Genomic DNA, 22,048 nt, shown 5'->3' with positions numbered 1-22,048 from the left:
CTTTTCACAAACTTTTGCCCATATGAGTAATCAGGAAAGCAAACGTCAAAGAGTGTGTGATTTGCTGAATGCACTCGTCACACCGAAGGAGATTTCAAAAATAGTTGGAGTGTCCATAAAGACTGTTTATAATGGAAAGAAGAGAATGACTATGAGCAAAACTATGACCAGAAAGTCTGGAAGTGGAGGAAGCAACAAAAAACGTACCAAAGCTTTTATTAAAGCTCTCAAATCCAAAATCCTAAAGGATCCAACCAAATCCATGAGAAAAATGGCAATTGAACTTGAGGTAGACAACAAGACCATTAGAAATACAGTAAAATAGGATTTGAAGTTAAAATCTTACACAAGAACACCAAAACACTTGTTGACAACAGCAACAAATCCAACTTTAGCAATTTTTGGGAATCCTGTTTATGTCCGCCTTCTAGCCCAGATCTAAACCCTCTGGATTCTGCTGTTTGGGGCGTTTTAGAACATGCTACCAATAGAACATCACACAGCAGTGTCGACTTTCTTAAAGATACTATTAAAGAAGAATGGCAGAAGTTGTCACCCGAATATTTGAGGAACACTTGTGCAAGTTTCAGGAAGTGTGTGAAGGCAGTTATTGAGAAAGAAGGAGGACACAGAATAAAAACATTTTCTGTTATGGACATTTTCTTGTGGCAAATAAATTCTCATGACTTTCAATAAACTAACTGGTCATACACTGTCTTTCAATCCCTGCCTCAAAATATTGTACATTTTGCTTCCCCACCCTGTATATATATATATATATATATATATATATATATATATATATATATATATATATATATATATGTATGTGTTATGTGCGTATATGTGTATGTTTCAGACCTCTGGATCACAACATTTCTGATGATGATGAAGCTGAAGCAGCAGAGTCCCGCCTTCGGTCGATGATTGACAGGTTACTGGACCGCACTGGGACCCGGATCCCCCACCACGACCCCAGACTGTACCGGGACTCCGCCTCTAGGACCAGGTCCATACCCGGCTTCAGCATCCTGGCCTTCCCGGACTTCTGGGGTCACCTGCCCCCACCTGGACCTGAGCCCATGGCCCTCCGTAAGCCCCACGTCCAGAGGTAGGTCCTGGACCTGGACCACCTGACCACCAGAGACCTGCACCACCTGACACCCACAGACTTGGACCACCTGACAACCACAGACCTGGACCACTTGAGCACCACAGACCTGGTCCACTGTCCTGGACCTGGACCACCTGACCACCACAGACCTGGACCAACTGACCACTATAGATCTGGACCAGCTGACCACCATAGACCTGGACCACCTGACCACCACAGACCTGGTCCACTGTCCTGGTCCTAGACCACCTGACCACCACAGACCTGGTCCACTGGGAGACCACTGGGACTCCAGTCCAATAGAGGTCCAAACAAAGGACTAAAGACAGACAACAGAGCTTTAACCTTAACCTTAGCCTTAAACTTAGCCTTAGTCTTAATCTTAGCCTTAGCTGTAGCCTTAACCTTAGCCTTAACCTTAGCTTTAGCGTTAACCTTAGCCTTAACCTTAGCTTTAGCGTTAACCTTAGCCTTAACCTTAATCTTAATCTAAACCTTAACCTTAATTTTTGCCTTAACCTTGGCCTTAACCTTAACTTTAACCTTAACCTTAGCCTTAACTTTAACCTTAATCTTAGCCTTAACCCTCTGTGTTGGACCCTCCATGGTGAACCCCTCCCCCAGCACTGAGGCACCAAGGTGACAGTGGGTGGAGCCCCAGGGGACGGTGGACGGAGCCCTAGGGGACGGTGGGTGGAGCCCTAGGGGACGGTGGGTGGAACCCTGCTAACCCCGCCCCCTGCTGACATCCCTCAGGGCTAACCCCGCCCCCTGGTTTGTCCTCTTCTCCAGTAAAAAGGATTTTAGTTAAACTTTTAAAACCTGTTGGGGGGCGGGGCTAGCCGCTCTCTTGCCCACCACAGGTCGTGTTGGGACCGGGAAAGATGTGTGTGTGCGGGCATCGGGGGTGTGGCGGTTGCTGGCGGGGTGGTGGACTGCAGTGGGGTTCCTGGCGGCTGGTGTTGCCGCTCTGGGCTGCGGTTGGTGCTGGGGCTGCGCTCGGGTCCCGCGCCTTGGGGGGACTCGCGGTGGTGCTGCTTGCTGCCGGGGGGGAAGGGGGGGGCACTCTGGATACGTGTGTCTGGTGCGTGCAGGTGTGTGTGCAGGTGGGTGGGAGGGCCTGTTGATGGGTGTGAGTACATGTGTGGGTATGTGTGTACATGTACATGTGTACGTGTGGGTGTGCATGTGGGTAGGTGGGTGTATGGGCATGGGTGGAGGTGTTTGTGTGTGTGTGTGTGTGTGTGTGTGTGTGTGTATGAATGGTCGAACATGTGGGATGGGTGGTGTGTATGTCTGGGAGTCAGTGGGTGTGTGTGTGCATATGCTTGTGTGGGTGAGTGGGGGACTGGGGTGTGTGTGGGGTTTGGGGGTTGGGCTTGGTGGGATGGGGAGGTGGGCCTCCGGGCCCCCAGGGCGCTTGGCTGTGGCATCGGGGTGTGCGCAGGCCTGCAGCGGGTGGCGGTCTGGGCCGGCCTGGCCGCCCGGTGTGCTGGGTGGGACCCCTGCCCGGGGAGACGGGTGGCTCCTGGGCTCGTGGGGCTTGGGGACCGGCTCCTCGCCTGCCCCTGGGTGGCCGGCCCCCGGCGGGGGGGTGGCGGCTGTCATCCCTGGCCTCCTGGGGCCTGTGCTCGGCTGCTGTGGGGCCTCTGGTGGGGGGCCTCCCTCGACCATCTTCAGGGCAGGCACACTGTTGCCTCCCGGGGGGCGGGTTGGATCCCCCCTCTCTGTGGTGTCTGCTGGGTGGCCGGGCCTTGGGGCCCTCTGGGTCGGTCCCTGATCCTTGGGGGGAGGGGGGTGTGTGTGGTTGCATGTGTGTGTTCTTCACCTCAGTCTGTTTGCCTGGTTCACTCTGTCACAGTAGATGAATGAGAACAACTGATGTGTGTGGATCTGGTACTGGGATTATCTGGTACTGGGATTATCTGGTATAGGGATTATTTGTGCGAATGTGGTATACGACATTTTGTTCATGCTTTCTTTTCTTATATTCATCATTTCATAGGTCTTATGTATTTCATTGTTGTTATTTTTTTTGTAGTTTTGTTTGTTTTGTTTTGTTTTTGTAGTTTTGTTTGTTTTGTTCTGTTTTCTTCTCTCTCTTCTGCCCAGTTTACTCAGTTCTGGTTGTAGTTACTGTTTCCATTATAATTGTCTCCATGGTTGTTGCTGTTTGTATTGTTGATACTTTCTTGTGAGGGTCTTCTCCACCTTCTTCTCTCTTGTTTTCTCCCCTTCTTCTGCCCCCCCACCCCCACCCCCCATGTCAGGTCCGGCACCGAAATGTGGTTCAACTAAACTCATAATAAACACAGTAGAATATCAAAGGGTGCTTCATATACTTTATGAAGTTACCCTTGGCAAAGCACATGTGTTCAGCACCAAAAGGAACCAGACTACCATTCTACTGTTAGAACGCTGGACAAGACAAGTAGGAAAAAAAAAAAAAGTAGTGTGAGATACTCCCTGGTAAAATGTCCAAATAAAAGAGGATACACAAGCAAAGGTGTCAGAAAAATGGCCAATGACGACTGGGAGTACAGCTGGTGTGGGCTGCTGCCTTATCAGTACAGACAGCTGAGCCCAGAAAAAAAGAAAAAAAAGGAAAAAAAAACAAAACTGTGGTTTGTTTTCAGGCAGAAAGTGTTTGAAGATGTGCGGCGCTTCCTTCACACCGATGACATCATCAATCAGGTGGTGTTTGACCTGGAGGATGACAGGTACCACACTTTACTCTGACAGCGCACTTTATGCACAGTCAAACTGAGATGAATGTGCACATATGTGGTCCTAGTGGTGTTGAGTTCAGGTGCAGTCCTGTTTGTCTGTGTTTCAGTGGGCGGGGCCTGTCACACACTATGGATTCTCTCAGGTTTTTCTCTAAGTTTGAAAGTGGAAACCTGAGGAAGGCTGTCCAGGTCCGCAGGTATCCGCACACACACACACACACACACACACACACACACACACACACACAGAGTCAGATCTATTGAGGACTTGAAGCTGACATCACTGGTCATGTGATTGTTGTTTACACCTCCATAATGGTAGTCACACTATCTGGATCCACAAAGTCAGAAGTGTTGCTTTATCTGGTGTTTTTCTTTGGACTGGTGTTTGTGTGTTTCCTTATTTGTGAGTCTGTCTGCTGTGATAAAGGCCCCATATGCTGCGCTTCCACTACGTTTGTACCGGCTCGGTTCGACTCCACTCGTCCTTTTTGCATTTCCATTACAAAACAGGACCTGGAATCTGGTACCTGGTACTAGTTTTTTTGGAATCTGGTACCTGGTACTAGTTTTTTGGTACCTCCTCCGCTGAGGACCAGATACTAAAGGTGACACTACGTAAACACTGTAGACCACTGATTGGTCAGAGTGGTCTGTGTGCCCCGCCCTTTTCCAAAAACAGATGCAGAAGTTGACAGTAAACGTAGCGGTAGGTGAATCTACATGATGACAGCCTGTAAAACTACACCATTTAGTCAGGAGGTTCAGTCTTTGGTGGATGACGTAAACATTCAGCAGGAGTTTGATGAGACAACAGGCAACGAGCGAGTTTATCAGCAACTGTGAGCAGAGCACACAGAAGGAACGCACCACATCGCTATGACGACCAGGGACTGGAAAGTGGGTAGTATCCTGGAATGGAAATGGTCGGAAATAGGACCTGGTACCAGAGTGGAACCGGTCTGGAACAGGACCTGGTACCAGAGTGGAACCGGTCTGGAATAGGACCTGGTACCAGAGTGGAAACGGGTCTGGAATAGGACCTGGTACCAGTGTGGAATCGACCCAGTTACATGTAGTGAAAACGCGGCAATAGATGAGTTGACATGTTTACTACCAACAGTGATGCGACACTCGTAAGTAAAACCAGTGTTCCCAGTTCCAGCCGGCTCACATCAGCTGTACACCTGCAGGTACTGCCCCAGAACTGGTGAACAGTCCCATATGTTCGCGGTAAAACGGTCCCATATGTTAGCTGTTAAACGGTCCCATATGTTAGTTTTAAAACGGTCCCATATGTTAGCTGTAAAACGGTCCCATATGTTCGCTGAAAAACGGTCCCATATGTTAGCTGTAAAACGGTCCCATATGTTAGCTGTAAAACGGTCCCATATGTTCGCTTTAAAACGGTCCCATATGTTCGCTTTAAAACGGTCCCATATGTTAGCTGTAAAACGGTCCCATATGTTTGTTTTAAAACGGTCCCATATGTTAGCTGTAAAACGGTCCCATATATTAGTTTTAAAATGGTTCCATATGTTAGCTGTAAAACGGTCCCATATGTTCGCTGTAAAATGGTCCCATATGTTAGCTGTAAAACGGTCCAATATGTTAGCTGTAAAACGGTCCCATATGTTTGCTTTAAAACGGTCCCATATGTTCGCTGTAAAACGGTCCCATATGTTAGCTGTAAAACGGACCCATATGTTAGCTGTAAAACGGACCCATATGTTAGCTGTAAAACGGTCCCATATGTTAGCTGTAAACGGTCCCATATGTTAGCTGTTAAACGGTCCCATATGTTCGCTGTAAAACGGTCCAATATGTTAGCTGTAAAACTGTCCCATATGTTCGCTTTAAAACGGTCCCATATGTTAGCTGTAAAACGGTCCCATATGTTAGCTGTAAAACGGTCCCATATGTTAGCTGTAAAACGGTCCCATATGTTAGCTGTAAACGGTCCCATATGTTAGCTGTAAAACGGTCCCATATGTTAGCTGTAAAACGGTCCCATATGTTAGCTGTAAAAGGGTCCCATATGTTAGTTTTAAAACGGTCGCATATGTTAGCTGTAAAACGGTCCCATATGTTAGTTTTAAAACGGTTCCATATGTTAGTTTTAAAACGGTCCCATATGTTAGTTTTAAAACGGTCCCATATGTTAGCTGTAAAATGGTCCCATATGTTAGCTGTAAAACGGTCCCATATGTTAGTTTTAAAACGGTTCCATATGTTAGCTGTAAAACGGTCCCATATGTTAGCAGTAAAACGGTCCCATATGTTAGCTGTAAAACGGTCCCATATGTTAGTTTTAAAACGGTTCCATATGTTAGCTGTAAAACGGTCCCATATGTTAGTTTTAAAGCGGTCCCATATGTTAGCTGTAAAACGGTCCCATATGTTAGTTTTAAAACGGTTCCATATGTTAGCTGTAAAACGGTCCCATATGTTAGTTTTAAAACGGTTCCACATGTTAGTTTTAAAACGGTTCCATATGTTAGTTTTAAAACGGTTCCATATGTTAGCTGTAAAACGGTCCCATACGTTAGTTTTGAAACGGTCCCATATATTAGCAGTAAAACGGTCCCACATGTTAGTTTTTAAACCGTTCCTTATGTTAGCATTAAAACGGTTCCATATGTTAGCTGAAAAATGGTTCCATATGTTAGCAGTAAAACGGTCCCATATGTTAGCTGTAAAATGGTCCCATATGTTAGTTTTAAAATGGTCCCATATGTTTGTTTTAAAACGGTTCCATATGTTAACTGTAAAACGGTCCCATATGTTAGCAGTAAAACGGTCCCATATGTTAGCTGTAAAACGGTCCCATATGTTAGCAGTAAAACGGTTCCATATGTTAGCTGTAAAACGGTCCCATATGTTAGCAGTAAAACGGTCCCATATGTTAGTTTTAAAACGGTTCCATATGTTAGCTGTAAAACGGTCCCATATGTTAGTTTTAAAGCGGTCCCATATGTTAGCTGTAAAACGGTCCCATATGTTAGCTGTAAAACGGTCCCATATGTTAGCTGTAAAACGGTCCCATATGTCAGTTTTAAAACGGTTCCATATGTTAGCTGTAAAACGGTCCCATATGTTAGTTTGAAAACGGTTCCATACGTTAGTTTTAAAACGGTTCCATATGTTAGTTTTAAAACGGTTCCATATGTTAGTTTTAAAATGGTTCCATATGTTAGCTGTAAAACGGTCCCATATGTTAGTTTTGAAACGGTCCCATATATTAGCAGTAAAACGGTCCCATATGTTAGTTTTTAAACCGTTCCTTATGTTTGCATTAAAACGGTTCCATATGTTAGCTGAAAAACGGTTCCATATGTTAGCAGTAAAATGGTCCCATATGTTAGCTGTAAAATGGTCCCATATGTTAGTTTTAAAATGGTCCCATATGTATGTTTTAAAACTGTTCCATATGTTAGCTGTAAAATGGTCCCATATGTTAGCAGTAAAACGGTCCCATATGTTAGCTGTAAAACGGTCCCATATGTTAGTTTTAAAACGGTTCCATATGTTAGCTGTAAAACGGTTCCATATGTTAGCAGTAAAACGGTCCCATATGTTAGCTGTAAAACGGTCCCATATGTTAGTTTTAAAACGGTCCCATATGTTAGCTGTAAAACGGTCCCATATGTTAGCTGTAAAACGGTCCCATATGTTAGCTGTAAAACGGTCCCATATGTTAGTTGTAAAACGGTTCCATATGTTAGCTGTAAAACGGTTCCATATGTTAGCTGTAAAACGGTCCCATATGTTAGCTGTAAAACGGTCCCATATGTTAGCTGTAAAACGGTCCCATATGTTAGTTTTAAAACGGTTCCATACGTTAGTTGTAAAACGGTTAAATATGTTAGCGTTAAAACGGTCCCATATGTTAGTTTTAAAACGGTTCCATATGTTAGCTGTAAAAAGGTCCAATATTTTAGTTTTAAAACGGTTCCATATGTTAGCTGTAAAACGGTTCCATATGTTAGTTTTAAAATGGTCCCATAGGTTAGCTGTAAAACGGTCCCATATGTTAGTTTTGAAACGGTCCCATATTTTAGTTTTGAAACGGTCCCATATGTTAGTTTTTAAAGCGTTCCATATGTAAGCATTAAAACGGTCCCATATGTTAGTTTTAAAACGGTTCCATATGTTAGCTGTAAAACGGTCCCATATGTTAGTTTTAAAACGGTCCCATATGTTAGCTGTAAAACGGTCCCATATGTTAGTTTTTAAACCGTTCCATATGTTAGTTTTAAAACGGTCCCATATGTTAGTTTTAAAACGGTTCCATATGTTAGTTTTAAAACGGTTCCATATGTTAGCTGTAAAACGGTCCCATATGTTAGCAGTAAAACGGTCCCATATGTTAGCTGTAAAACGGTCCCATATGTTAGTTTTAAAACGGTTCCATATGTTAGCTGTAAAACGGTCCCATATGTTAGTTTTAAAGCGGTCCCATATGTTAGCTGTAAAACGGTCCCATATGTTAGTTTTAAAACGGTTCCATATGTTAGCTGTAAAACGGTCCCATATGTTAGTTTGAAAACGGTTCCATATGTTAGTTTGAAAACGGTTCCATATGTTAGTTTTAAAACGGTTCCATATGTTAGTTTTAAAACGGTTCCATATGTTAGCTGTAAAACGGTCCCATATGTTAGTTTTGAAACGGTCCCATATATTAGCAGTAAAACGGTCCCACATGTTAGTTTTTAAACCGTTCCTTATGTTAGCATTAAAACGGTTCCATATGTTAGCTGAAAAATGGTTCCATATGTTAGCAGTAAAACGGTCCCATATGTTAGCTGTAAAATGGTCCCATATGTTAGTTTTAAAATGGTCCCATATGTTTGTTTTAAAACGGTTCCATATGTTAGCTGTAAAACGGTCCCATATGTTAGCAGTAAAACGGTTCCATATGTTAGCTGTAAAACGGTCCCATATGTTAGCTGTAAAACGGTCCCATATGTTAGTTTTAAAACGGTTCCATATGTTAGCTGTAAAATGGTCCCATATGTTAGTTTTAAAATGGTCCCATATGTATGTTTTAAAACTGTTCCATATGTTAGCTGTAAAATGGTCCCATATGTTAGCAGTAAAACGGTCCCATATGTTAGCTGTAAAACGGTCCCATATGTTAGTTTTAAAACGGTTCCATATGTTAGCTGTAAAACGGTTCCATATGTTAGCAGTAAAACGGTCCCATATGTTAGCTGTAAAACGGTCCCATATGTTAGTTTTAAAACGGTCCCATATGTTAGCTGTAAAACGGTCCCATATGTTAGCTGTAAAATGGTCCCATATGTTAGCTGTAAAACGGTCCCATATGTTAGTTGTAAAACGGTTCCATATGTTAGCTGTAAAACGGTTCCATATGTTAGCTGTAAAACGGTCCCATATGTTAGCTGTAAAACGGTCCCATATGTTAGCTGTAAAACGGTCCCATATGTTAGTTTTAAAACGGTTCCATACGTTAGTTGTAAAACGGTTAAATATGTTAGCGTTAAAACGGTCCCATATGTTAGTTTTAAAACGGTTCCATATGTTAGCTGTAAGAAGGTCCAATATTTTAGTTTTAAAACGGTTCCATATGTTAGCTGTAAAACGGTTCCATATGTTAGTTTTAAAATGGTCCCATATGTTAGCTGTAAAACGGTCCCATATGTTAGTTTTGAAACGGTCCCATATTTTAGTTTTGAAACGGTCCCATATGTTAGTTTTTAAAGCGTTCCATATGTAAGCATTAAAACGGTCCCATATGTTAGTTTTAAAACGGTTCCATATGTTAGCTGTAAAACGGTCCCATATGTTAGTTTTAAAACGGTCCCATATGTTAGCTGTAAAACGGTCCCATATGTTAGTTTTAAAACGGTTCCATATGTTAGTTTTAAAACGGTCCCATATGTTAGTTTTAAAACGGTTCCATATGTTAGTTTTAAAACGGTTCCATATGTTAGCTGTAAAACGGTCCCATATGTTAGCAGTAAAACGGTCCCATATGTTAGCTGTAAAACGGTTCCATATGTTAGTTTTAAAACGGTTCCATATGTTAGCTGTAAAACGGTCCCATATGTTAGTTTTAAAGCGGTCCCATATGTTAGCTGTAAAACGGTCCCATATGTTAGTTTTAAAACGGTTCCATATGTTAGCTGTAAAACGGTCCCATATGTTAGTTTGAAAACGGTTCCATATGTTAGTTTTAAAACGGTTCCATATGTTAGTTTTAAAACGGTTCCATATGTTAGCTGTAAAACGGTCCCATATGTTAGTTTTAAAATGGTCCCATATGTTTGTTTTAAAACAGTTCCATATGTTAGCTGTAAAACGGTCCCATATGTTAGCAGTAAAACGGTTCCATATGTTAGCTGTAAAACGGTCCCATATGTTAGCAGTAAAACGGTCCCATATGTTAGTTTTAAAACGGTTCCATATGTTAGCTGTAAAACGGTCCCATATGTTAGTTTTAAAGCGGTCCCATATGTTAGCTGTAAAACGGTCCCATATGTTAGCTGTAAAACGGTCCCATATGTTAGCTGTAAAACGGTCCCATATGTTAGCTGTAAAACGGTCCCATATGTTAGTTTTAAAACGGTTACATACGTTAGTTGTAAAACGGTTAAATATGTTAGCGTTAAAACGGTCCCATATGTTAGTTTTAAAACGGTTCCATATGTTAGCTGTAAAAAGGTCCAATATTTTAGTTTTAAAACGGTTCCATATGTTAGCTGTAAAACGGTTCCATATGTTAGTTTTAAAATGGTCCCATATGTTAGATGTAAAACGGTCCCATATGTTAGTTTTGAAACGGTCCCATATGTTAGTTTTGAAACGGTCCCATATGTTAGTTTTTAAAGCGTTCCATATGTAAGCATTAAAACGGTCCCATATGTTAGTTTTAAAACGGTTCCATATGTTAGCTGTAAAACGGTCCCATATGTTAGTTTTAAAACGGTCCCATATGTTAGCTGTAAAACGGTTCCATATGTTAGTTTTAAAACGGTTCCATATGTTAGCTGTAAAACGGTCCCATATGTTAGCAGTAAAACGGTCCCATATGTTAGCTGTAAAACGGTCCCATATGTTAGTTTTAAAACGGTTCCATATGTTAGCTGTAAAACGGTCCCATATGTTAGTTTTAAAGCGGTCCCATATGTTAGCTGTAAAACGGTCCCATATGTTAATTTTAAAACGGTTCCATATGTTAGCTGTAAAACGGTCCCATATGTTAGTTTGAAAACGGTTCCATATGTTAGTTTTAAAACGGTTCCATATGTTAGTTTTAAAACGGTTCCATATGTTAGTTTTAAAACGGTTCCATATGTTAGCTGTAAAACGGTCCCATATGTTAGTTTTGAAACGGTCCCATATATTAGCAGTAAAACGGTCCCACATGTTAGTTTTTAAACCGTTCCTTATGTTAGCATTAAAACGGTTCCATATGTTAGCTGAAAAATGGTTCCATATGTTAGCAGTAAAACGGTCCCATATGTTAGCTGTAAAATGGTCCCATATGTTAGTTTTAAAATGGTCCCATATGTTTGTTTTAAAACGGTTCCATATGTTAGCTGTAAAACGGTCCCATATGTTAGCTGTAAAACGGTCCCATATGTTAGCAGTAAAACGGTCCCATATGTTAGTTTTAAAACGGTTCCATATGTTAGCTGTAAAACGGTCCCATATGTTAGTTTTAAAGCGGTCCCATATGTTAGCTGTAAAACGGTCCCATATGTTAGCTGTAAAACGGTCCCATATGTTAGTTTGAAAACGGTTCCATATGTTAGTTTTAAAACGGTTCCATATGTTAGTTTTAAAACGGTTCCATATGTTAGTTTTAAAATGGTTCCATATGTTAGCTGTAAAACGGTCCCATATGTTAGTTTTGAAACGGTCCCATATATTAGCAGTAAAACGGTCCCATATGTTAGTTTTTAAACCGTTCCTTATGTTAGCATTAAAACGGTTCCATATGTTAGCTGAAAAATGGTTCCATATGTTAGCAGTAAAATGGTCCCATATGTTAGCTGTAAAATGGTCCCATATGTTAGTTTTAAAATGGTCCCATATGTATGTTTTAAAACTGTTCCATATGTTAGCTGTAAAACGGTCCCATATGTTAGTTTTAAAACGGTTCAATATGTTAGCTGTAAAACGGTTCCATATGTTAGCAGTAAAACGGTCCCATATGTTAGCTGTAAAACGGTCCCATATGTTAGTTTTAAAACGGTCCCATATGTTAGCTGTAAAACGGTCCCATATGTTAGCTGTAAAACGGTCCCATATGTTAGCTGTAAAACGGTCCCATATGTTAGTTTTAAAACGGTTCCATATGTTAGCTGTAAAACGGTTCCATATGTTAGCTGTAAAACGGTCCCATATGTTAGCTGTAAAACGGTCCCATATGTTAGCTGTAAAACGGTCCCATATGTTAGTTTTAAAACGGTTCCATACGTTAGTTGTAAAACGGTTAAATATGTTAGCGTTAAAACGGTCCCATATGTTAGTTTTAAAACGGTTCCATACGTTAGTTGTAAAACGGTTAAATATGTTAGCGTTAAAACGGTCCCATATGTTAGTTTTAAAACGGTTCCATATGTTAGCTGTAAAAAGGTCCAATATTTTAGTTTTAAAACGGTTCCATATGTTAGCTGTAAAACGGTTCCATATGTTAGTTTTAAAATGGTCCCATATGTTAGCTGTAAAACGGTCCCATATGTTAGTTTTGAAACGGTCCCATATGTTAGTTTTGAAACGGTCCCATATGTTAGTTTTTAAAGCGTTCCATATGTTAGCATTAAAACGGTCCCATATGTTAGTTTTAAAACGGTTCCATATGTTAGCTGTAAAACGGTCCCATATGTTAGCAGTAAAACGGTTCCATATGTTAGTTTTAAAACGGTTCCATATGTTAGCTGTAAAACGGTCTCAAATGTTAGCTGTAAAACGGTCCCATATGTTAGTTTTAAAACGGTTCCATATGTTAGCTGTAAAACGGTCCCATATGTTAGCAGTAAAACGGTTCCATATGTTAGTTTTAAAACGGTTCCATATGTTAGCTGTAAAACGGTCCCATATGTTAGCTGTAAAACGGTCCCATATGTTAGTTTTAAAACGGTTCCATATGTTAGTTTTAAAACGGTTAAATATGTTAGCGTTAAAACGGTCCCATATGTTAGTTTTAAAACGGTTCCATATGTTAGCTTTTAAACGGTCCCATATGTTAGCAGTAAAACGGTCCCATATGTTAGCTGTAAAACGGTCCCATATTTTTATTTTAAAACGGTCCCATATGTTAGCTGTAAAACGGTCCCATATATTAGTTTTAAAATGGTTCCATATGTTAGCTGTAAAATGGTCCCATATGTTAGCTGTAAAACGGTCCCATATGTTAGCTGTAAAACGGTCCCATATGTTAGCTTTAAAACGGTCCCATATGTTAGTTTTTAAACGGTTCCATATGTTAGCTTTGAAACGGTCCCATATGTTAGTTTTAAAACGGTCCCAAATGTTAGCTTTAAAACGGTTCCATATGTTAGCAGTAAAACGGTCCCATATGTTAGCTGTAAAACGGTCCCATATGTTAGCTGTAAAACAGTTCCACATGTTAGCTGTAAAATGGTCCCATATGTTAGTTTTAAAACGGTTCCATATGTTAGCTGTAAAACGGTCCCATATGTTAGCTGAAAAATGGTCCCATATGTTAGTTTTAAAACGGTCCCATATGTTAGCTGTAAAATGGTCCCATATGTTAGTTTTAAAACGGTCCCATATGTTAGTTTTAAAACTGTTCCATATGTTAGCTGTAAAACGGTCCCATATGTTAGCTGTAAAACGGTCCCATATGTTAGCTGTAAAACGGTTCCACATGTTAGCTGTAAAATGGTCCCATATGTTAGTTTTAAAACGGTTCCATATGTTAGCTGTAAAACGGTCCCATATGTTAGCTGTAAAACGGTCCCATATGTTAGCCTTAAAACGGTCCCATATGTTAGCCTTAAAACGGTCCCATATGTTAGCCTTAAAACGGTTCCATATGTTAGCAGTAAAACGGTCCCATATGTTAGCTGTAAAATCGTCCCATATGTTAGTTTTAAAACGGTCCCATATGTTAGTTTTAAAACTGTTCCATATGTTAGCTGTAAAACGGTCCCATATGTTAGCAGTAAAACGGTCCCATATGTTAGCTGTAAAACGGTCCCATATGTTAGTTTTAAAACGGTTCCATATATTTGCTGTTAAACGGTCCCATATGTTAGCAGTAAAACGGTCCCATATGTTAGCTGTAAAACGGTCCCATATGTTAGTTTTAAAACGGTCCCATATGTTAGCTGTAAAACGGTCCCATATGTTAGTTGTAAATCGGTCCCATATTTTAGTTTTAAAACCGTTCCATATGTTAGCTGTAAAACGGTCCCATATGTTAGTTTTAAAACGGTCCCATATGTTAGCTGTAAAACGGTCCCATATGTTAGTTTTAAAATGGTTCCATATGTTAGCTGTAAAACGGTCCCATATGTTAGTTGTAAATCGGTCCCATATTTTAGTTTTAAAACCGTTCCATATGTTAGCTGTAAAACGGTCCCATATGTTAGTTTTAAAACGGTCCCATATGTTAGCTGTAAAACGGTCCCATATGTTAGTTTTAAAATGGTTCCATATGTTAGCTGTAAAACGGTCCCATATGTTAGCTGTAAAACGGTCCCATATGTTAGCTGTAAAACGGTCCCATATGTTAGTTTTAAAACAGTTCCATATGTTAGCTGTAAAACGGTTCCATATGTTAGCTGTAAAACGGTTCCATATGTTAGCTGTAAAACGGTCCCATATGTTAGCTGTAAAACGGTCCCATATGTTAGTTTTAAAACGGTCCCATATGTTAGCTGTAAAACTTTCCCATATGTTAGTTTTAAAACGGTTTAAAATGTTAGCGTTTAAACGGTCCCATATATTAGTTTTAAAACGGTTCCATATGTTAGCTGTAAAACAGTCCCATATGTTTGTTTTAAAATGGTTCCATATTTTAGCTGTAAAAAGGTCCAATATTTTAGTATTAAAACGGTTCCATATGTTAGCTGTAAACGGTCCCATATGTTAGTTTTAAAACGGTTAAATATGTTTGCTGTAAAATGGTCCCATATGTTAGTTTTAAAACGGTTCCATATGTTAGCGTTAAAACGGTCCCATATGTTAGTTTTAAAACGGTTCCATACGTTAGCTGTAAAACAGTCCCATATGTTTGTTTTAAAACGGTTCCATATGTTAGCTGTAAAAAGGTCCAATATTTTAGTCTTAAAACGGTCCCATATGTTAGCTGTAAACGGTCACATATGTTAGTTTTAAAACGGTTAAATATGTTAGCTGTAAAACGGTCCCATATGTTAGTTTTAAAACGGTTCCATATGTTAGCTGTAAAACGGCCCCTAATGTTAGTTTTAAAACGGTTAAATATGTTAGCTTTAAAACGGTCCCATATGTTAGTTTTAAAACGGTTCCATATGTTAGCTGTAAAACGGTCCCATATGTTAGCTGTAAAATGGTCCCATATGTTCGCTGTAAACGCTCCATGAACTGTCTGTGTCCAAAAGCCCCGCCCATCTTCATCATGTGACTGGACCTCATGTGGAAGGCTGTCCCATAGTTAAAGCAGACCGGCACAGATGGGGGGGCAGTATTGTCTCCAGCTCCAGCTGAACTCAGCGGTGTCGCCCGCCGTAGCTCCGCCCACTTCCATCTGCCTCACCCAGCTGAGGAAACTCAAAGGGAGCATGTAGATCCACAGCCACTGTGTCTGTAGGTGATGGTCCAGGGGAAGTCCTCCTGGAGGTTTAAAGGGTCTGCAGCACCGGACCACATGAGGACTATTCTGTTTTTACACACCGCTAAGGCAACAGGCACACAGGCTAACTATACTGAGAAGCTAGACTAACTATACTGAGAAGCTAGACTAACTATACTGAGAAGCTTGGCTAACTATAATGAGAAGCTAGGTTAATGGTGGTAATAACTCTAAACAGAACCAGCGTTGCCACCAGTGGAACCCAGCGGTCTGTATGCAGAACTGATACTGGTGAAAAAGAAGGAATAAATGGCACACAGGAGTTTAGCAGGTCCATCCTTTAGCAGGAGTTTAGCAGGTCCATCCTTTAACAGGAGTTTAGCAGGTCCATCCTTTAACAGGAGTTTAGCAGGTCCATCCTTTAACAGGAGTTTAGCGGGTCCATGCTTTAACAGGAGTTTTGCGGGTCCATCCTTTAACAGGAGTTTAGCGGGTCCATCCTCTAACAGGAGTTTAGCGGGTCCATCCTCTATCAGGAGTTTAGCGGGTCCATCCTCTAACAGGAGTTTAGCGGGTCCATCCTCTAACAGGAGTTTAGCAGGTCCATCCTTTAACAGGAGTTTAGCAGGTCCATCCTTTAACAGGAGTTTAGCAGGTCCATCCTCTAACAGGAGTTTAGCAGATCCATCCTTTAACAGGAGTTTAGCGGGTCCATCCTCTAACAGGAGTTTAGCAGGTCCATCCTTTAACAGGAGTTTAGCAGGTCCATCCTTTAACAGGAGTTTAGCAGGTCCATCCTCTAACAGGAGTTTAGCAGGTCCATCCTTTAACAGGAGTTTAGCAGGTCCATCCTCTAACAGGAGTTTAGCAGATCCATCCTTTAACAGGAGTTTAGCGGGTCCATCCTCTAACAGGAGTTTAGCAGGTCCATCCTTTAACAGGAGTTTGGCAGGTCCATCCTTTAACAGGAGTTTAGCAGGTCCATCCTCTAACAGGAGTTTAGCAGATCCATCCTTTAACAGGAGTTTAGCAGGTCCATCCTTTAACAGGAGTTTAGCAGGTCCATCCTCTAACAGGAGTTTAGCAGATCCATCCTTTAACAGGAGTTTAGCAGGTCCATCCTTTAACAGGAGTTTGGCAGGTCCATCCTTTAACATGCTACGAACTCGGCATGACTTCTTCCTCCAAGACTGAATGAATGCATATGTCCCATGAAACTCATCTATACCCCAGTGAATGAAAGGTTTACTTCCCTGCACCCTGAAAGGGGACTCCATTGTCCTCCTGGGGGACTTCAACACCCACATGGACGTGAACAGTGTGACCTGGAAGGGTGAGGTGGGAGGAACAGTCTGAGGAGGTGGACTTGTGTATGAGTGGCAGTTTGGCCAAAACTAACACCATGTTGGAACAGAAGGATGCCCGTCGGTCCAGATGGCACCAGGACATCCTAGGTGTCCGGTCAATGGTCAATTTTGTAGTTGTGTCATCAGACCTGTGGTCATATGTTCCGGACATTCAGGTACAGAGACATGTGGAGCTGACCACTGACCACTACCTGGTTGTGAGTTAGACCAAGTGGCAGGAAAAAACACCACGCAGACCTGGTAGACTGAAGCAAGCAGTGCAGGTGTGCAGGGAACGCCTGGAAGAAGAACCAGTCAGCTGACACCTCTGACAGAGCCTCTATGTCCTGAGGGTGGAGGGGGACTTTGAGTCCAAATAGGCTGGGTGGGCATTGATGAGGCAGCTGAGGTCGCAAGGTAGCAGTGGTGGTGGAAATCAGCTGTCAGGAAGAAAGAGGTCTACAGGGTGTGGCTAGTCTGTGGGTCTGTGGAAGGAGGGGACCAGCTGGACAAGTGGACCTGTGGGTCTGTGGAAGGAGGGGACCGGCTGGACCAGTGGACCTCCGGGTCTGTGGAAGTAGAGGACTGGCTGGACCAGTGGACCTGTGGGTCTGTGGAAGGAGGGGACCGGCTGGACCAGTGGACCTGTGGGTCTGTAGAAGTAGAGGACTGGGTGGACCAGTGTACCCGTGTGTCTGTGGAAGGAGGGGACCGGCTGGACCAGTGGACCTGTGGGTCTGTAGAAGTAGAGGACTGGCTGGACCAGTGGACCCGTGTGTCTGTGGAAGGAGGGGACCGGCTGGACCAGTGGACCCGTGTGTCTGTGGAAGGAGGGGACCGGCTGGACCAGTGGACCTGTGGGTCTGTGGAAGTAGAGGACCGGTTGGACCAGTGGACCTGTGGGTCTGTGGAAGTAGAGGACTGGCTGGACCAGCGGACCCATGTGTCTGTGGAAGTAGAAGACCGGCTGGACCAGTGGTGCGTGGCCTTAGCGGTCGCACAGGGAAAAACTCAGGTGTGGGAGGAATTTGGTGAGGACATGGAGGATGACTATCGATTGGCTCCACAGAGACTCTGACAAACCATCGGACACCTCAGGGGGTGGGGGGGTTGACTCACCCACTCTGTGTTCAGTGAGGATAGGGAGCTGCTGCTGTCAACTGAGCCGGAACAGGGTGGAGTTCCCACTGGGGGTTGGGGGAAGTCCTGCCTCAGGTGGAGGAGTTCAAGTACCTCAGGATCTTGTTCATAAGTGAGGGTAGGATGGGGCGGGAGTTTGACAGGCAGATCAGGGCGGAGTCTGCTGTAATGTGAACACTAAACCGGTCTGTTGTGGTGAAGAGGGAGCTGAGCCCAAAGGAGCAGGTTTGGATCCACCAGTGGATCTGCATTCAGACCCTCAGCTGTGGTCATGAGGTCTGGGTAAGGGCCCAAAGAACCAGGACACGAGTACAAGCAAGGAAATGAGGTTCCTGTGCAGGGTGGGCTGGCTCAGCCCTAAAGATAAGGGGAGGAGCTGGGACATGTGGGAGGGGCTCAGAGTAGAGCTGCTGCTCCTCCTCCAGGTCCAGAGGAACCAGTGGAGGAGGTCCATCTAGTGAGGATGCCTCCTGGACTCCTCCCTGGGGAGGGGTTAGAGGTGTGTCCATGCAGGAGGAGACCTCAGGACCGACCCAGGACTTACCCAGGACCGACCCAGGATCGACCCAGGACCGATCCAGGACATGCTGGAGGGATTCTACCTGTGGTCTGGGAACGCCTCAGGGTTCACCTGGAAGAGCAGGTGGGAGGGGCTGTGGAGGGGGAAGGGCTGTCTGGGCTCCTCTGCTGAGGCTGCGGCCCCCCCCCCCCCCACCCACCCACCTGGACCCGGATAAGAGGAAGAAGATGGTACGGTACAACTCAGATGTGGTCCTTTTGCCCTCATACCTTACCACCGCTGTTGTGCAAGTTCCTTCCAAACTGCAATCTATTACAGATTACTTATTATTGTTACTTCAAAGTAAATCCTTACCTCCAAATATTATTGTCAGAATTGTAATGCATTACATGAGTCCTGTTTGACTTTGGAGTTACAACTCTAACTCTCCCCCCCCCCCCCCACCAGAGATGGGAGAGCCTTGGCATACCCTAACCCACTGGTCATTCTTTGGTCTGGTCCAGGTTTTGGTCTGGTCCAGGTTTTGGTCTGGTCCAGGTTTAGTCTGTTCCAGGTTTTGGTCTGGTCCAGATTTAGTCTGTTCCAGGGTTTGGTCTGGTCCAGGTTTTGGTCTGGTCCAGGTTTTGGTCTGGTCCAGGTTTAGTCTGTTCCAGGTTTTGGTCTGGTTCAGATTTAGTCTGTTCCAGGGTTTGGTCTGGTCCAGGTTTAGTCTGGTCCAGGTTTTGGTCTGGTCCAGGTTTAGTCTGGTCCAGGTTCAGACGTCACACACTGGTTCAGTCTGTTTAAGTCTGTATTCATACCTGGACAGTCCTTTGGTCCGCTTATTTGGTTCAGATCAAACGCAGACTTTCTTTTTTTCATTTGGGTCGGATCACATTCACATTCCACTTTTTGCTCGTGGATCAAAATGCGTGAACAGAAGCATGCATGTGACGAACTGCGCTGGCATTGGACAGAAAAGTTGGGGGCGGGGTCAATCAGAGACGGCCAGTGTTGATGAAAATAGACGTGGTGCTCCTACATAAAGTTATCATTTTCAGAATATAAATGGTATTTTTACAGACACAGATTTACGAAAATAATGTTAACACTCAAGAAAAGCTCAGTTGGAGCCAGTTTCATAATGTGGACATGTGACCAGATGTCAGTGACACATTCAGTGTCCTCATTGGTCCACATCTGTCCACAGCTCATATCTGCTGTTTGCTCAGACCACCTGTAAACCTCTGACCACCTGTAAACCTCAGACCACCTGTAAACCTCAGACCACCTGTAAAAATCTGACCACCTGTAAACCTCAGACCACCTGTAAACCTCTGACCACCTGTAAACCTCAGACCACCTGTAAACCTCTGACCACCTGTAAACCTCAGACCACCTGTAAACCTCTGACCACCTGTAAACCTCTGCTCCTTCCAGTGGCTACGGTGGCTCATCAAGCACAAAAAGGCACAAGATTCCTTAGTTTGGTTCAGTTTGAGGTCGGTTCTATTCACAGCAGAAGTGAACCGGCCCAGTCTGTTTGGAAGCGGACCCAGACCACATCTTATAGGTGGTCTGGGTCCAGACCTGGGTCCAGACCAGCTCTTCTAGGTGGTCTGGGTCCGCTTGTTTGGTTCCAATCTGAGTTCACATGTTTGTATTCACACTGAAAAAAAGTCCAGACTTTCTGGAGAAACGAACTCTGTTCCATTTGAAACGAACCAAACGAGGAAGAAGTGAAAACACAAATATGAACTGAACTGAAAGAACAACTGCACATTCATCTGATTCTTCCTCCTCCTCCTCCTCCTCCTCCTCCTCCTCCGCCTCTTCCTCCTCCTCCTCCTCTTCCTCCTCCTCCTCCTCCTCTTCTTCCTCTTCTCCTCCTCCTACAGGTTTGAATATGACCTCCTCCTGAACACAGATGTAAACAGTTCCCATAATTCTCAGTGGTTTTATTTTGAACTCAGTAACATGGAGGCTGACGTCCCGTACAGATTTAACATCATCAACTGTGAGAAGAGCAACAGTCAGTTCAACTACGGTACGACCCCCCCCCCCCCAACCCCCATAGACCCTAAACCTAACCCCAACCCTAACCCTAACCCTGACTCCCCACCTGTGCCTGTGTCACCACTGAGCATGTTCAACGTGTGTTTCAGTGTGTGTATTTCCTTGTGTGTGTGTGTTTCAGGTATGCAGCCTGTCCTGTATTCAGTCACAGAGGCTCTAGAAGGTCGACCACACTGGGTCCGCACTGGAACAGACATCTGTTATTACAGGTAGAACACACGTGTTATTACAGGTAGAACACACACGTGTTATTACAGGTAGAACACACGTGTTATTACAGGTAGAACACACACGTGTTATTACAGGTAAAACACGTGTTATTACAGGTAGAACACGTGTTATTACAGGTAGAACACGTTTTATTAAAGGTAGAACACACGTGTTATTAAAGGTAAAACACGTGTTATTACAGGTAGAACACACGTGTTATTAAGGGTAGAACACACATGAGTTATTACAGGTAAAACACATGTTATTACAGGTAAAACACATGTTATTACAGGTAGAACACGTGTTATTACAGGTAGAACACGTTTTATTAAAGGTAGAACACACATGTTATTAAAGGTAAAACACGTGTTATTACAGGTAGAACACACATGAGTTATTACAGGTAAAACATGTGTTATTACAGGTAGAACACGTGTTATTACAGGTAGAACATGTGTTATTAAAGGTAGAACACACGTGTTTTTAAAGGTAAAACACGTGTTATTACAGGTAGAACACACATGTTATTACAGGTAGAACACACGTGTTATTACAGGTAGAACACACATGAGTTATTACAGGTAAAACACGTGTTATTACAGGTAGAACACGTGTTATTACAGGTAGAACACGTGTTATTAAAGGTAGAACACACGTGTTTTTAAAGGTAAAACACGTGTTATTTCAGGTAAGACACATGTGTTATGACAGGTAGAACAGACGTGTTATTACAGGTAGAAAACACATGAGTTATTACAGGTAAAACATGTGTTATTACAGGTAGAACACGTGTTATTTCAGGTAAAACACACATGTGTTATTACAGGTAGAACACACGTGTTATTAAAGGTAAAACACGTGTTATTTAAGGTAAAACACACATGTGTTATTACAGGTAGAACACACGTGTTATTACAGGTAAAACACATGTGTTATTACAGGTAGAACACACATGTGTTATTACAGGTAGAACACATGTGTTATTACAGGTAAAACACACGTGTTATTACAGGTAGAACACGTGTTATTTCAGGTAGAAAAGACGTATTATTAAAGGTAGAACACACGTGTTATTACAGGTAGAACACACATGTGTTATTAAAGGGTAGAACACATGCATTATTACAGGTAGAACACACGTGTTATTACAGGAAGAACAGA

At 42.9% G+C, this 22,048-nt stretch overlaps 1 protein-coding gene across 1 annotated transcript; it reads left to right on the top strand.

Annotated features, from left to right (window-relative positions):
* Window positions 1-894: 894 nt before the first annotated feature.
* On the top strand, window positions 895-20,886 carry LOC115416072 (cytosolic carboxypeptidase 4-like; the record flags this gene model as incomplete). Its single annotated transcript, XM_030129782.1, has 5 exons — window positions 895-1,111; window positions 3,751-3,834; window positions 3,951-4,040; window positions 20,500-20,648; window positions 20,799-20,886. Coding segments are annotated over exons 1-5 (599 nt in total), but the record flags the coding sequence as incomplete, so codon positions are not given.
* Between the last annotated feature and the right edge of the window lie 1,162 nt (window positions 20,887-22,048).

Source organism: Sphaeramia orbicularis, unplaced genomic scaffold (assembly GCF_902148855.1).
Source record: "Sphaeramia orbicularis unplaced genomic scaffold, fSphaOr1.1, whole genome shotgun sequence".
Lineage (NCBI taxonomy): Eukaryota > Metazoa > Chordata > Actinopteri > Kurtiformes > Apogonidae > Sphaeramia > Sphaeramia orbicularis.
This window is presented reverse-complemented; position numbering and strand designations above follow the sequence as displayed.